Raw genomic sequence first — 15,281 nt, 5'->3', positions numbered from 1 at the left:
CTCCGCGAGCGGGTGTCAGCAAGGGGGCTGCCGTGTGGTGCAGGGACCTCGGCCCTGCTGGTGGGGGCATTGTGAACCCACCTGCCCCGTCTGGCCCTCGACCTGTGACCAGCACAGGCATCCTGGCGCCGGGCGCGTCGGCAGAGCATCTCCAGGGTCACGGATGGGGCTTCTGCTTCCCCTGCCACCGGCTGTCACCAGAGCTTGGCCTTGAGGGTGGGCGGGTGTTGCTGGGCGTGGAGGAGGCTGCTGGTGTTCTGAGACATGCAGGAGAAATGAGAGCCGGAGAGACGGTGTGAAGAGGCCCCCTTCCCACCCCCAGTCTGTTTAGGGCTTCCTGGGGGCAGGTCACACCTTGCTTGCCTTTGGATTCCTGGGGGCTCAGATCGTACCAGCCTTGTAAGGATCCTCAGACTACTTCCTGCCTCTCAGGCTCTGATTGCTCACCTGTAAACTGGGTACTCCCTCAGTGTGTAAGTGACCACCTGCCATGTGCATGGCCTGGGGGTGCAGGGGCGGCCAGGCAGAGGCCTGCCCTCAGGGTGCTCACTGTCCAGTCACTGTTGTCCCTGCCCAACCACCACCTTGTCCTACCCAGAGGGACCACATGTGCAAGGGGGCTGCTGGAGGACAGCAGACAGCAGAGGTGGGGAGAGCCCCGTGGCCAGGACTTGGCCCACGGTGAGTGTACTGGCCTTATGCTAAGGGGGTGCTGGGAAGATGGGGTTTACTTAGCCTTTGTCCTCCTGGCCTCATGCAAGTCGTGGCTCCCGGCTCAGGCGTGGCCTCCTGCCAGCAGTTCCCAACCCTTCCAGGGGCTTGGCCCTTGTCTGAGCTTTCAGCCCACGCGCTGCCCACACTTGCTGATGGTTTTCAGGATCCTCCTGTGGGAAGCGTGGCCCCCACCCCTGCTGGACTGTCAGCTCCTCAAGGACTGGGCTTCTGGGTCTGAGTGGTCACATCTGTGTCCCCAAAGCTCAGCCTAGCTGGACTGAGTGCATGCACCTTGGGGAGCCCCTGGCTGCCCCCTGCCCAGAGTCCTAGGCGAAGAGGGGAGGCTGGTTCTTGCCCAGAATAGCGAAGGTCTGCTTAACCAGAGGAGAGCTGCTTTATAAGGTAGTGAGTGTATCATCTATGGAGGTAATCAAGTGATAGATGGACGACTATGTTCGGGAACCTTGAAGTGATGGCTACTGTGGGTGGGATTCTTGCCTCGGCCTCGTGAGCTCTGGCTCGTGAGGTTTTAAGATTCTGGCCCGTAAGTCCTGTCACTGAAATCAAATTGCACAGAAATCTGCAGCTCTGCAGGGTGAGGAGTCTGCCTGTTGGCAAAGAGCCGGAGAGAGCAATATTGTTCTTTGAACTTTCTTCAGGGGATGTGGCTTTGGGGTTTGGGCAGGAGGGCAGAGAGCCTCTGGATTCCTGCCGCCACGGCCTCTATTTAACTCCAAAATAGCTTTAATTAAAAATGTGCCAGAGTGCTCACAGACGAAATTACTGTATTGCCGTTCGTATTTTCTTTCTCTTGTCAGCGTTAACATTTCATCAACACAGCTGCTTCCTCTGCGATGATTCATCGCGAGCCGCTGCACACGTTATGATTTTTCCTGTGGATTCTCTGTGCCCGGCCGTGCTGGGGCGTGGGGGCTGGGGCCTGTGCTGCGTCTTTCTCTCGGTTAACTCCCCTGCTGGGCTGATAAATGACGCCTCTGTGCGCCCAGAAGCCAGCTTTACAAAAGTGCAAGAAGCTCGCCCTGCTGCCTCACACTGGGCAAGTGGGCGGCCACGGGGGGAGCGCGGGCAGCGGGCCAGGCGGACCCAGCAGCCCCCAGCCTCCCTGCCCCCTCCGTACCCCGGCCGCCCCCTCCTGCCATACCTCGCAGGGTGGCTGAGCACTCAGGCTGGAAGTGGCCCCAGGATTTGCACCAAGCACAGATGGGGAAACCGAGGCCCGGGTGGTTGTATTAGTCTGCCAGGGCCGCCGCGCACCGGGCAGTTCGAGTGAATCGGCATTGCTCACAGTTCTGTGCGCCCGAGTCCACGAACGAGGCAGGAATAGTTCCTTCTGGGGGCTGGGAGGGAGGGGTCCGTCCTGGGCCTCTCCTTGGCTTGTAGGTGGCCTTCTCCATGTGTCCCTACAGTGTCTTCCCTCTGTGTGTGTCTGTGTCCCAGTCTCTTCTTTTCATGAGGACACTAGTCACATTGGATTAGGGCTCACCCCGATGACCTCACTTTATTTAAAAAAAAATTGTTTTTCTTTATTGATTTTTAGAGAGAGGAAGGGAGAGGGAGAGATAGAAACATCGATGAGAGAGAACATCGATTGGCTGCCTCCTGCATGCCCCCCCGTGGAATGGGCCCACAACCTGGGCATGTGTCCTGACTGGGAATCGAACTGGCGACCTCTTGGTGCCTGGGTCGACACTCCACCACTGAGCCACACCAGGTGGGCATGACCTCAGTTTAACTTGATCACCTCTGTAAAGACCCATCTCCAAAGAGGTCAAATTCTGAGGTCCTGGGGTGTTAGGATATCAACCTATGAATTGGGGGGACACGTTGGCTCGATGGTGTAAGAAAGCCGAGCCAGCTGTCACCTGCTGTGTGGCGTAGGCAAAACTCTGTGTGTCCTGGTTTTTCGGTTTCCTCACCGGCAAGACAGGGACAGGGGTTAGGCCACTGCAGCTTGCTGAACTGGGGACACCCTGGGCAGTGGCTGACCCCCTCACCTTCTCCTGGTCCCAGCACCTGGGATATTTCAAGACCGTTTGCCACCTGGCTGGCGGCTTGGACCTGCCCGTCCCCGAACGAACCGCCCCTCTGTCCTTTGTCTGAGTTTGGAACTATCCAGGCTTAGGGAGAGGGGACTGGACTGCCACCATCTAAGCTCATTGCTGATGCCTCTGTGTGTTTCCTGGGTCCCTGAGGAGGACGGGCCGTTCTGGTCGGCGGGCTCCCTGGCCCAGGCCCTCCGGGGATGTGGCCCCGGCCGTTTCTGCTGCGACAGCTCTGCTCGCCGGGGTCTTCTGTGACGGTTTGCCTTGTCAACAGGCTCTGGGCCACTCCTGCTCCGCCTGTTTGGTGTTTAGGGTTGGTCGTCATGTCCTCAGCCCCTTTGTCGTGGGTGGTGTGGTCTCTTTAAATGAATTAGTAGAACCCCAGAACCGGTCCAGGGAGGACACCCCCTTTTCCCAGCATCTGAGCAGATGGTCAGTCTAGCAACATGGGCAGGAAGAGAGTAGAGATTTCACCTCTGTCTCCTTGCCTGAGGCTTAACCGGTGTCCTCCGAGTCATACATGGGGTGAGAGTCAGCACAGCAAGAGGCCAAGCCCGGGATTACAAGCCAGTCGGAGTCAAATCCCCAGAGTGTGCCGCTCACCGCTAGGTGGCCTTGGGACAGTGGCTTAACCTCTGTGTGCCTCGGTTTTTCCATCGCAAAACGGGGACACTTGGGGTGCCTGCCCCAGGATTAGAAGGCAAATCATGGAAAACACTGCGGGTTGTGGGTCAGCCACTGTGATGTCACCTGTGAGCCATCTGGCAGTGGCCTGTCCTTTTTTTTTTTTATTCTCACCCGAGGACATTTTTGCATTTATCTTCAGATAGAGCAGGAGGGAGAGAGGGGGAAAGAGAGAGAGAGAAACATCGATGTGAGAGAGACACATCGAGTGGCTGCCACCCACACGACCCCAACCAGGGCCGGGGACAAACTGCAACTGAGGTACGTGCCCTTAGCGGAAATTGAACCCGGGTCTCTCTGGTCCACGGGCCGATGCTCTAACTGTGGAGTCAAACCGTCCAGGGCTGCGTGTCCTTCTTGATTACGTGCAAGCAAACAGAGCCCGAAAGTTGGAGGCCCTGCGGCCTGGCCTGCGAGGGGCTAGTGAGGGTGGCGGTCATGGTGATGGACGAGACCTTGTTCGCATGCTACCTGTCAGCCGCAGGCCTCGGGCCCGGGCGGCACACACTCGGAGACTGAGCCACGTTGCTGCGGAGCAGGAGAGCACCAGCCGGGTAGTGATGCCATCACGTGGGCCCCCTGCTGACTGAGCACTTATTAGGAAGAGCCCTCTCCAGGTTCTTAATGGCCTGCCAATGAGTTCTCTTAAAATTAAAGACAAAAAAAAGTCAGTCTGGTTGGTTGGACTCATCTGCTCCTCCTGTGAGTGACCTGAGAAAGAGCCAGGCCAGTAGGGGGGTATGAGGCCAGTAGGGGGGTATGAGCCCAGTAGGGGGTGTTACGAGGCCAGTAGGGGGGGTTACGAGGCTGGTAGAGGGGTACAAAGCCAGTAGGGGGGGTACGAGCCCAGTGTGGGGGGGTACGAGCTCAGTAAGGGGGGTTACGAGGCCAGTAGGGTGTACGAGGCTAGTAGGGGGTATGAGGCCAGTAAGGGGTGCATCCCAGTCTGGCCTCCCTGAGCTGGTGGGGCCTGGGGGTGTCTGCAGGCCCCTGCACCCCTTCACGGGCAGATGCGTTCTGGTGGGAGCCTTGGGAGGCTGCAGAGGGGTGTGCCCCAGGTGTGTGGCCGACGCTGCCAGTCCTCCGTACATCTGGAGTTTTAAATGCCTGGGGCTCCTGTGAGATGCTGTGGGAGCCCTGGGCTCCGACCGTGGTGTGGAAAAACCACTCTGCCCAAGCTGAGGTCCTGGCGGCTTCGGGCTGGTGGGTGTCCAGGGTAGGGCACAGAGGTGAGGGGTGGGGCGTGTGCTGAGTGACCCCGCTCTTCCCTTCCAGCACCCCCGCCCTCAAGCCCACCGGAGGAGCTGGCTGCAGGTAGAGCTGCCTGGAGGGACCTGTGTGCTGTGGTGTTTGGGTGGGCGGGGCTGCTTTGAGTGCTGTGCTGTGTGGTGCTGGGCCCTCCCCCTTTGGTCCCCTCCTGCCCCTCAGGGGAGCTGCTCCATGCAGGCCCTTCTCCCCCACTTCCACTGGACCCACCCGCTCGTGAGGTCGCAGGACTAGTCAGTGTCATCCCCACTCTGCAGTGAGAACCCTGAGTGCAAGGTGGGAGGAGGGGTTGGCCAAGGCTGCGCGAGTTAGTGGTGGCTCCCAGCTGGCCCAGGTCCCTGAGCAAGGTCCGCGGGGCCCTGTGCTGGGCTCCCACTGCGCTGAGCCTGCTGCCTCCTGCCAGCCAGGTGGGTGTTAGTGTTCGGAAAGCAGGGCTGGCAAGTGTCACTGGAGCCCAGTCTGCACCCACCTCCCTGCAGCAGGAGGGCCAGCAGGTTGCGGGACCAGTCCAGAGTCACTTGCGATGGCCCCTCTGGGGGTCCTGCCACTTGTCACTGCAGGTTGGCCCAGGGTCCTGGGTCTGGTGTTCTAGGCGGTCCCCTTTCGGCAGGCTGCTGGTGGGAGTGGGCACCCCTGTGTCTGAGCTCACCCCGGGGCTCCCCCGCAGTCAGGTGCTCCACCCTTCTGGGGAGCACATGGCAGGTGCTTCTGATCACAAATCCGCTGTAGCAGATGGTCCCAGGGGCAGGGAGGAGGGGGGAGAGTATCTGCCCGAGTGAACCCCAAAATGGGGTCTGCCCACAGCTGCCGGATCCCCAAACAAGGAGCCCCATGTGGCCAGGGTGGTGGCGCGTGTCCTTAGGCGTGGACTGAGTGCAGCCTCCTGGGTCTCCCTCCCGGTCACTGGGTGGGGTGGGTGGGCAGTGCTGTGTTTACAGCCTTTTAAGGATTCAGGAAATCCTGTTAAGCTCCTGCTGTGGTGTCAGGGCCCCTCTGCACGCTAGGAGGACTACAGACACTAGGAGGACGGAGCGCGGGGGCTGGGAGGATGGAGGGGGGGACGGGGCGGGAGGATGGAGCGCGGGGGCTGGGAGGATGGAGCGGGGGGGGCGGGGCGGGAGGATGGAGCGCGGGGGCCGGAGGACGGAGCGCAGGGGCCGGGAGGAGGGAGCGCGGGGGCGGGAGGACGGAGCACGGGGGCCGGGAGGAGGGAGCGCGGGGGAGGAGGAGGGAGGGGGGAGGAGGGAGGGGGGAGGAGGGAGGGGGGGCGGGAGGAGGGAGAGGGGGGCAGGAGGACGGAGCGCCTGGGCCAGGAGGAGGGAGCTCGGGGGCAGGAGGACGGAGCGCGGGGGCCGGGAGGAGGGAGAGGGGGGGTCGGAGGACGGAGCGCGGGGGCCGGGAGGAGGGAGGGTGGCGGGAGGACGGAGCGCGGGGGCCGGGAGGAGGGAGGGTGGCGGGAGGACGGAGCGCGGGGGCCGGGAGGAGGGAGGGTGGCGGGAGGACGGAGCGCGGGGGCCGGGAGGAGGGAGGGTGGCGGGAGGAGGGAGCGCGGGGGCTGGAGGAGGGAGCGCGGGGGGGGGCTGGCGGAGGGAGCGCGGGGGGGGGGCTGGCGGAGGGAGCGCGGGGGGGGGGCGGGAGGACGGAGCGCGGTGCCGGGAGGAGGGAGGGGGGGCGGGAGGACGGAGCACGGGGGCCGGGAGGAGGGAGGGGGGCGGGAGGACGGAGCGCGGGGGCTGGAGGAGGGAGCGCGGTGGGGGGCTGGCGGAGGGAGCGCGGTGGGGGGCGGGAGGACGGAGCACGGGTGCCGGGAGGAGGGAGGGGGGGCGGGAGGACGGAGCGCGGGGGCTGGAGGAGGGAGCGCGGGGGGGGGGGCTGGAGGAGGGAGCGCGGGGGGGGCGGGAGGACGGAGCACGGGGGCCGGGAGGAGGGAGGGGGGCGGGAGGACGGAGCGCGGGGGCTGGAGGAGGGAGCGCGGGGGGGGGCTGGAGGAGGGAGCGCGGGGGGGGCGGGAGGACGGAGCACGGGTGCCGGGAGGAGGGAGGGGGGGCGGGAGGACTGAGCGCGGGTGCCGGGAGGAGGTAGGGGGGCGGGAGGACGGAGCGCGGGGGCTGGAGGAGGACGGAGCGCGGGGGCGGGAGGAGGACGGAGCGCGGGGGCGGGAGGACTGCAGGCTGGCGGGCATCCTCCTCTGGGGGGGCTGTGCCCCGTCCCATGAGGTGCAGGCCCAGCTGCCCTGAAGGCCGTTTCAGCTCCCTTCCTCTCAGCGATGAAAACCTGGGGATTTCTTCCTTCCAGGGCACTGGCAGGCAAACACCAGGATTTTAATTTGGATTTAAGTGCAATCACGGTTCTTCATTTCGATGCGTCATTAGTCACATTGCCCCTAATGAGAGATTGAGCCTTTCCCCACCAGCGTCGAGGCTTGCTAATAAAGTTTTGTGGACGTGCAAATATTTATAGATGATCACTACAGGCAGGGCTGGGAGTTGCATGCTGCTTATTAAAAAACTCCCCCACCCGGTGCACACACGTCCTCCCAGAGAAACTGTCTGGGAGGAGGGAGGAGACACAAACCAGTGTTCTGAGTAACAACACGTGGTTGCTTCAGAACCCATTTGGTCCAGAGCCAGAGAAGCCGGGAGGCCGTGAGACAGCCCAGAGCCATCAGACCTCATGTGCAGAAGGCCGGGGCAGGCTCTGGTGCCTCTGGTTAACTCACGCAGGGCCGTGGTCAGGGGCACGACAGCCCCATATTAAGATCGAGGGCTGTGCCCAACCAAGCTCTCCCTGGTGAGACCCTGCCATGTTTTGGGGGCTACCGTGAGAGGGTGATGAGGAGGAGGGGCCCCCTGTGTGGCTGCTGTGCCCTGTCCTGCTCATCTGGCCCCTGCCCCAGCCCTGGCCAACCTCTGCCTCTCCAGGGTTTGTTTGGGTAACTCAGCAGCCTGCTGATTTATGGGACATTCTTCCTTGCCTATTATCTGCCCAACAGAGGTCCCTCAGTTCCTTTGAAGTAGAAAAGGGTGCTTGGGTCAGAAATGCTGCGTGGCTTCTGGTCAGCGACCAGGGGCCTGCGTGGGACTGAGCGTGGCCCCTGGGTCCTCTCCCTCTCTGGGTCCCAGTCCTCAGCCCTGCGGGGACGGGCTGCTTTGCCCTGAAAGAAACTACAAAAGGCCAAATGCGTGTGTTCACGCATTCATTCATTCCTCACACACTCGTTCACCCCTCCCTCCTAGGCACACACTGGTTCCGGTGGGTGAGGTCAGACCTAGGGCCTGTGTTGGGGAGCTCCTGCCCGGTGGTGGAGGTTGATGGGCACCCTGAGCAGAGCATGGTGAAGGGCTCCCCCTGGAGTGAGCCCAGCACCGGTGGGAGGCAGGACTTGGCTGTGGCTGTGGACCCCAGCGGCTGGAGATGGGGCGCCAGGGGGTGTGGGGAACCCAGGTGTGGGATGCTGGAGCAGAGGAACAAAGGTGGAGGGGTAGGAGAGCTGTGCCCCCACAATGGGGAGAGGCACAGGGTGGGAGCGGCACACGGTGGGGAGCAAACCAAAGCTGCTGCATGGATGGGATATAAAGGACTATAGCAGGGTGGTGGGGAGGTGCAAGGGGGGGCCCCCAGGCAGGTGCCCAGAGCAGACCAGAGCCTTGAGGAGGAGCTGCTCCAGCGGCCCCAGCAAGTCCCGGTGGGCACAGCCCTCGGCTCCAGGGGCTCCGGCGAGTCCTGGTGGGCACAGCCCTCGGCTCCAGGGTCCCCGGCGAGTCCCGGTGGGCACAGCCCTCGGCTCCAGGGTCCCCAGTGAGTCCCGGTGGGCACAGCCCTCGGCTCCAGGGGCCCCAGCGAGTCCCAGTGGGCACAGTCCTCGGCCCCTGCTGCCCAGCTCCTCACATCTAACTGCTCTCCGCTCTGCCCTGCAGCAGGCAGGCTCCGGAGAGTACCGGACGCTCCGGAAAGGCTTTTCCCCGTACCACTCGGAGTCCCAGCTCGCCAGCCTGCCCCCCTCCTACCAGGACACCCTGCAGAACGTAAGTGCCCCTCCCCCAGAGCTCCACTGACCCCTGTGGACCTGGCACCTCCAGAACCTGGGTCTGAATTCCAGTGGAGGGTGAGGCTCAGACCGACTAGTGCCTGCTGGGCCGTGGGCAGTGCAGCCGGGCTGGGTCGGGACAGCAGCAGGTGGACGCATGGCCTTCCTCACTCTGCCTCTTCCCAGCAGGGGCCTGGCTCCTGGGCCCTTCCAGCTTTGGGAGGGCCCAGTGTGGTGGTTAGAGGTGGGGGCCCGACTTGGGGTGACGTTGTGGCAGCACCGGGCAGTGTCTGGGGGCCACAAGGGTAGCCCAGGCCCAGCCGCTATCCTGTTGTGCAACTCGGTGGCCTGTGTCACCCCTTGGACATGGCGGGGAGAGGATGCGGGCAGGTGCTTGGGGTTGGGGGTGTGTATGTAGGGCGCTACCCCTGGCTCTGATGGGTGGGTGTGTGGACTGTGGACTTCAGTTACCCACAGGGCCCCCAGGGTCATCCGGGCTCTGACCTGTCCTGACGGGAAAGGGGCGCGGCATGGGCCAGCTCTCTGGGATGGGGACTGCTGCCCTGGGGGTAGACGTGTCTGTCAGAACCGTGACATCCCGGGACCCCACACGGGTGTCTAGGGGCAGAGGGCACATGCATGGTGGCCAGGGGCTGGGAGGAGGGTGAAATGGGGTGCTAGGGGATGCGGGTTTCTCTTTGGGATGATGGAGATTCTCCCTTGCGGGGAGCGCACAAATCTGTGGACATGCTGAAAATCAAGACGCACGTCCCCGCCCGCGCTCCGAGATGACCGGAGCCAAAACGACCAGCGTTCAGCGTGTCCGCTGCGTGCTGTGCCCTGCAGGGGCTCGCCGCGCACACAGGCCCAGCAGGGCAGCGCCCCTGACCGTCCGGGCCCGCCTGTCACTCTGCAAGGTGCCGCGTGAGCCTGGGCTCTCCCCGGCGTCCCCTGCACCCCTCCCGCAGGAGGAGCGCCCCGAGTGAGCGGCAGGCCTGGTGCGGCTGCTGGAGGGCCGTCTGCTCCTCTTTGGAGGCCTGGGCCTCGGCCTAGAATGCAGCTGCCGACGCTGTGCAGCCGGCAAGGCCCCTGCGAGGCAGTGACAGCAGAGACTTACCCTGGAGACGGACTGAACCAGGGTCGAGGAAGGGCCCTGGAAACCCCATGGCAGCCACGCGGTGGCGCCTTCACCCTTCACACTCCCTGCCCCCTCCCTGCTGACAGTGATGGAGAGCCCTGTCCTGAGTCCTGTCCGTGATCTGCCACCGATAAGTGCTGAGCCCTGGCTGGCCGAATGCCAGGCCTTTGATGTGTGCACAGAGGGAGCTGGGCCCGTGGGGGTGGGGTGGATTGCCAGGGTCGCATGGCTAGTGCTACCCCCCAGTCCCACCCCCTTCTCACACCCTTCCCTGCCTGTGTCAGAGGCCAAGTGTCTGCCCAGGGCCTCCCCAGCTTCTCCCCCACAAGGGTCACTGGCCCAGGTGGCCATGGGGCGGGGGGCAGGGCTTCTGCCTCAGGCTGCAGAGGGGACTGGGCTGTATCCCAGACTCAAGACCCCAGGGAAGGAGCTGTCTGCGGAGGGGGTAGGTTAGCCCTCATCAACCTCCTGAAAGGAGGATCGGGGCTTTTGACAGCCCCCTGGGAAGCTGGTCTCCCCACTTATTTTGGTCAGAGGACTGTATTTTTTTTTTTCTTTTTTCATCCTCACCTGAGGGCACTTGCATTTATCTTCAGATAAAGCAGGAGGGAGAGAGGGAGGAAGAGAGAAAGAGAAACATCGACATGAGCGAGACACATCGAGTGGTTGCCACCCACACGGCCCCAACTGGGGCTGGGGACAAACTACAACCCAGGCACGTGCCCTTAGTGGGAACCGAACCCGGGTCTCTGGTCCACAGGCAGATGCTCTAACCGCTGAGCCAAACCGGCCCGGGCAGTGGACTGTGTTTTTAAGCACACTGTTGCGTGGTTGTTAGTATGTCCACAGGTGGTGCAGTCATTACAAGAGAGCATTTGCATCACTGCTGCCCTGCCACCAAACAACACCCCTTAGCAACCCGCCCATCGCCCCCTCCTCCACCCCCTGGCAACCGCTCATGGACTTTCTGTCCCTGTAGATTTGCCTGTTCTGGACACGGCGTGTAAGTAGAGTCATAAAACACGGCCGATCCTTTGCGACTGGCATCTTTCACTGAGCCCCACCCGCCCTAGCATGTCTGAGTCCTGCCGTCTTTCCGACGTTGAGTGACAGTGTTGTGTGGGTGTACGCTTTGTTTGTTCGTTTCCTATTTGCTACATGTTTGGCTTCTTCCGATTCCTGCCTGTTGTGGGTGTGCTGCTGTGGGCACACAGGTTTTCGGGGCTCCTGGGCAGACACTGGCCTCTTCTCTTTTGGCCCCAGCTCTGGAGTCCCTCAGACCTGGGTTTGTGCCCAGCCCCCCTTGATTACTAGCAAGTTATTCAGCCTCGGGGGGCTGTATAATCTAGTGTCTGCCCAGAGGGTTGTAGTAAGAACTCAGTGGGCGGAGGAAGTGGGGTGTCCTGAGCTCTCCAATCTGTGGTTCCCCCCACCACGGGTGGCCTTGTGGGAGAGCTGTTTGGGGAAAGTCCTGACTGCATATTTGTACATAGTATTTGTCTAACGGTGACTTCATTTACTGGGTCCCCTGTCCATGCTCTGGCCGCCGAGTGACGTCGGCCAGGAAAGGGCTGTGTTGCACAGCCTTCCCGGCCACGCTTGGCTTCCCTCCTGCCTTTGTTCCCGGAATCAGCCCCCTTACAGACCAGGCAGTTCAGGGAGCCCAAGTACCTACAGGACTGGAGGGCAGAGGCGCCAAGGGCCAGGCGCCTGACTGTACATGTGTGGTTGTCGCCCCCTCCTGGCCGGTGGTGGGGAGTGCAGCCTTCTGCCTCAGGTCACTCACCTGTGTGTGGCCTGCCTCCCACCTGCCCCCAACCTCCCAAGAGCTTCCGGATCTTTTTTGGTTCCCGCACATGACAGACCTGGCCTGGGCTGGCACCAGGGAACCAGCTGTTGGGCAGCGTCCCAGGGCTCCACACACTCTGGGACACAGGGACCCTTTTTGTTGTCCAGATGAGGAAACGGAGGCACAGAGTGGGTCAGGCCCTGCCTCTAGTCACAGGCAGCAGAGCCTCACCCGAGCCCAGCTTCCCCCAGGACCCAAGGCTGTGGGCCCTGCCTCCTTGGAGCCCGTAGGAGGGGCCTGTGAGGCCGTCGGAGCGGGTGGGCTGGCACACAGGTGGGGACAGTGCAGGGGCTGACCGCTGGGCCGGAGGTCTGGGCCCTGGGTGGGCACACTCCCTGGGTGGCGTCCCGCGTTGGCTGGCTGCCCAAGACTCAGAGAAGGTCGGGGCCTCTGACCCCCAGCTTAGAGGTCTTCTCCCTGCTCCCCGGCTCACATGCTCGCCGGGGCGTTCTTGGTGTTTTCTGCCTGGTTCCCCCTCAGGTCCACTCCCAGCGTCTCTGAGCACCTCGTTCCTAGTGGCCCCGAGGGCTCCGTCCTTGAGGCTCCTTGTGTGAGCTTCTTCTGTGGGGCCCTGAATGCAGGGTCCTCCTTACAGCCTGAGGCTGAAGCCCTGCACCCTGCACCCTGCACCCCAGCCACCTGGGCCACTGACCTTTGTGGGGAGAAGCTGGGGAGGCCTGGGCAGACACTCGGCCTCTGCTGCAGGTGGGCGGGTCCTGGGAGGCTGGATGCCCTCCTCACCTGGCGCGTCCCCTGCCCTTCCCGGGCTGGTACGGGAGCGAGAGGACTGATCGCCAGTTGGGGTGTTTCCTGAATCAGGTGGCCAGGGGGCAGGACTCAGGACTGGGGTGTGGGGGTGGAGTCAAGGTGAGTCACCCACTGGGCAGCTGAGGGAGAGGGGGTTCTGGCGTCAGGACACCTAGGGATTGCAGTGACCTTGTGAGTCTGCCCTCTCTGGGCGGCACTTGCTTTCCTTGCACAGTGGATAATAGACCCTCCTTGTGTTCCGTATGGAGGGGCCTGGGGGCGTGGTGGGGTTCAGGTGCTGCCCCTCGGCCTGGCCTGGTCCTCACACCTGCCACCTCTCCCCATCACCCACCCCCATTTCCTCCTGCCTGGTCCCTGGCCCCAGTTTCAGGGACCTCACGCAGTGCAGGTCACACCTGTGGCCACCACCTGGGTCTGTTCAGGAGCTAAGCCTCATGACTCCCTCCCACAGGGCCCACCCTGCCAGGTGCCCGAACTGTCCTCGCCCCCCTCTGCCGGCTACAGCCCTGCAGGACAGAAGCCCGAGGCTGTCGTGCATGCAATGAAGGTGAGTGCCAGGCCCTGCCCGCCTGCCCGCCCGCCCACCCCCGGGCCCGCCTGCCCGCCCCCAGGGCCTGCTCCCTCAGGAGCCCAGTCCCTGGTGCATTGCAGGATGTGGGACCTTGAACGCCACATGGACCTCTTTGGGGGTGTCTGAGCAGCAGGGTGGGGACTGGGTGGCTGTGACTGCCTGGAACTCTGTGGGGGAGACTCAGATGCCGGGTGCCGCAGCAAGTGTTACCTGTCTGCCATCTCTGCAGCTAGGGAAGCCGAGGCTGGGGTGGGGCAGGGCAGGCATGCCCACTGAGGTTAGAGTCGTGGCAGGACTGGGGGAGGTAGGACTACAGCCCAGGCCTCCCAGGCCCAGCTGCTCCTCCAGGCGCAGCTGCCTCCCTGCTCAGGGCCCCCAGGCGCAGGTCCTTGAAGAAGCCTGTCTCGGGGGCACATCCCCCTGCACGAGCCCTGTGGCCGCTGCATGCACGCACCCCGCGTGCACGGATGGGTGCTGTCCTCGGTCCTCCTGCTTGTTAATCACAAGCTGGGCCTTGTGTCGAGTGAGTCCACCTGTCCAAGGGTGGCCTCTGCTCCCAGGTGACCGCCCTCAGCTCTGCCCTCAGTGACATGCGGGTGCTGCTTCCCTTGGGTGGTGTGTACAGTGTCACTGGGGTGAGGGGGAGAAAACACAAAGTGAGGAGGGATGACCTGCCCCTCAGGTCTCTCCACACCCCGGACCTGGGCCCCGTTCCCTGCAGGTCCTCGAGGTGCACGAGAGCCTGGACCGGCAGCTCCAGGACAGCTGCGAGGAGGACCTGAGCGAGAAGGAGAAGGCCATCGTCCGCGAGATGTGCAACGTGAGGCGCTTCCCAGGCCTGCGTGGGGTCCTGGCCTGGCACTGGGCTGTGGGCACAGCCTTCCCGTGGGGACAGGATGGTGACCTGGCGGGCTGGGAGGAAGGGTCCTGGAGCCCCGGCCTGTCCTCACTCCCCAACCTCGAGAATCAGGTCCCTGCTCTCAGTGGGTCTGTCCATCCCGGGAATGTGCCTCTGGCCCCCAGGACTGGTCTTGTTTGTGCCGTGTGTCCCGACCCTCAGACCTGGTCCCAGGTGTCTGGCTCCTGGCCTGAGCCGGGTGGTGGCCTGGTGACTGCTGCCACACAGGTTGTGCTTAGACAGGTGCAGGAAGCACCCGCTGTGGGCTTGCAGGGTCTGCCTAGGAGGGGGTGCCTCACCCTGACCCACCTTGCTGACACGTGTCCTTTCTGGATCCTTGCGGGGACCGGTGGGGAAGGGTGGTTCACAGGGGCTGAACCAGGGTCTCCTGTGGGGAGGGGTGTTCTGAACCCCCCTCCTATGCTGCCTTTTGAGTCCATGGGCCCCACTGGACAGCTGCGAGGCTGAGCTCACACCCCAGGGGTGACCTGCTCAGGGTGGCAGGTGTGGCCATGAGGACGGATGTGCAAGGGCCTGGTCTGAGTGTCTGGGCCTCCTCTGGGCCTGCTGTCCCCGTGTGCACAGGCCAGCTGGCGGCCAGGGTGGGACCTGCGCTCACACCTGGCCTCTCTACACAGGTGGTCTGGAGGAAACTGGGAGACGCCGCCAGCTCCAAGCCCTCCATCCGGCAGCACCTGTCTGGGAACCAGTTCAAGGGGCCTTTGTAGGGCCTTTCCTCTGTGGACAGACTGTCCCTGCTCGGGGTCCCCACGGGCAGCGGCAGGACTTCAGCTGAGCCACCGTCTTCTTCTTCTGTGATGAATTGTACATAGGATGCTGCCCACTGTGGCTTGGCTGCATGGGTGCGACCCACTGCTGGCCGGCCTCCATCCCCTCACCTCCCACACCAGCAAACTGGGAAGACGAGGCGCCCGGACAGCCTCCTTCCCGCTCGGCCCGGGCTCAGGCTCCGGCTCCCTGGACAAGAACGGAAAGCTGCCCTGTGATGCCTGACCTGGGGCCGTGCCAGGCTGTGCCCAACACCTCATCAAGCCCCGTCCCCTGGCTGCCATCGCACTGGACAAAGGCCACTGGCAGCTGGACGTGGTGCAGGGGCACCGCTTTTCAGCCGCCTGCTGGGACCTGACGCTGGCTCCCCAGGCGCAGGGTCCCATGAGCCATGGACGGGAGCCCCCGAGGTCCTCCTCTTGCCCATGCTCAGCCCACCACTGCCAGCTGCCGCTTGTTTTTAGAGTCCCCCCCCCCCCCGCAGTGTCACCCTGCCCTGTGCCAGGTGTGCCCT

The 15,281-nt window shown here is 63.4% G+C and overlaps 1 protein-coding gene across 1 annotated transcript in view; it reads left to right on the top strand.

Moving 5' to 3' along the window:
• Nucleotides 1-14,944, top strand: part of CCDC85C (coiled-coil domain containing 85C) — a 73,188-nt gene extending 58,244 nt beyond the window's left edge. The window contains exons 3-6 of the mRNA XM_036247376.1: nt 8,645-8,752; nt 12,961-13,056; nt 13,802-13,900; nt 14,617-14,944. Coding sequence (XP_036103269.1) covers nt 8,645-8,752; nt 12,961-13,056; nt 13,802-13,900; nt 14,617-14,706 — 393 coding nt within the window. The 3' untranslated portion in view covers nt 14,707-14,944. The remainder of the gene's footprint in view (nt 1-8,644; nt 8,753-12,960; nt 13,057-13,801; nt 13,901-14,616) is intronic.
• The last annotated feature ends 337 nt before the right edge of the window (nt 14,945-15,281 follow it).

Source organism: Molossus molossus, unplaced genomic scaffold (genome assembly GCF_014108415.1).
Source record: "Molossus molossus isolate mMolMol1 unplaced genomic scaffold, mMolMol1.p scaffold_m16_p_1, whole genome shotgun sequence".
NCBI classification, from domain to species: Eukaryota; Metazoa; Chordata; class Mammalia; order Chiroptera; family Molossidae; genus Molossus; species Molossus molossus.
The sequence above is the reverse complement of the archived record's forward strand: the minus strand, read 5'-3'. Positions and strand labels throughout refer to the sequence as shown.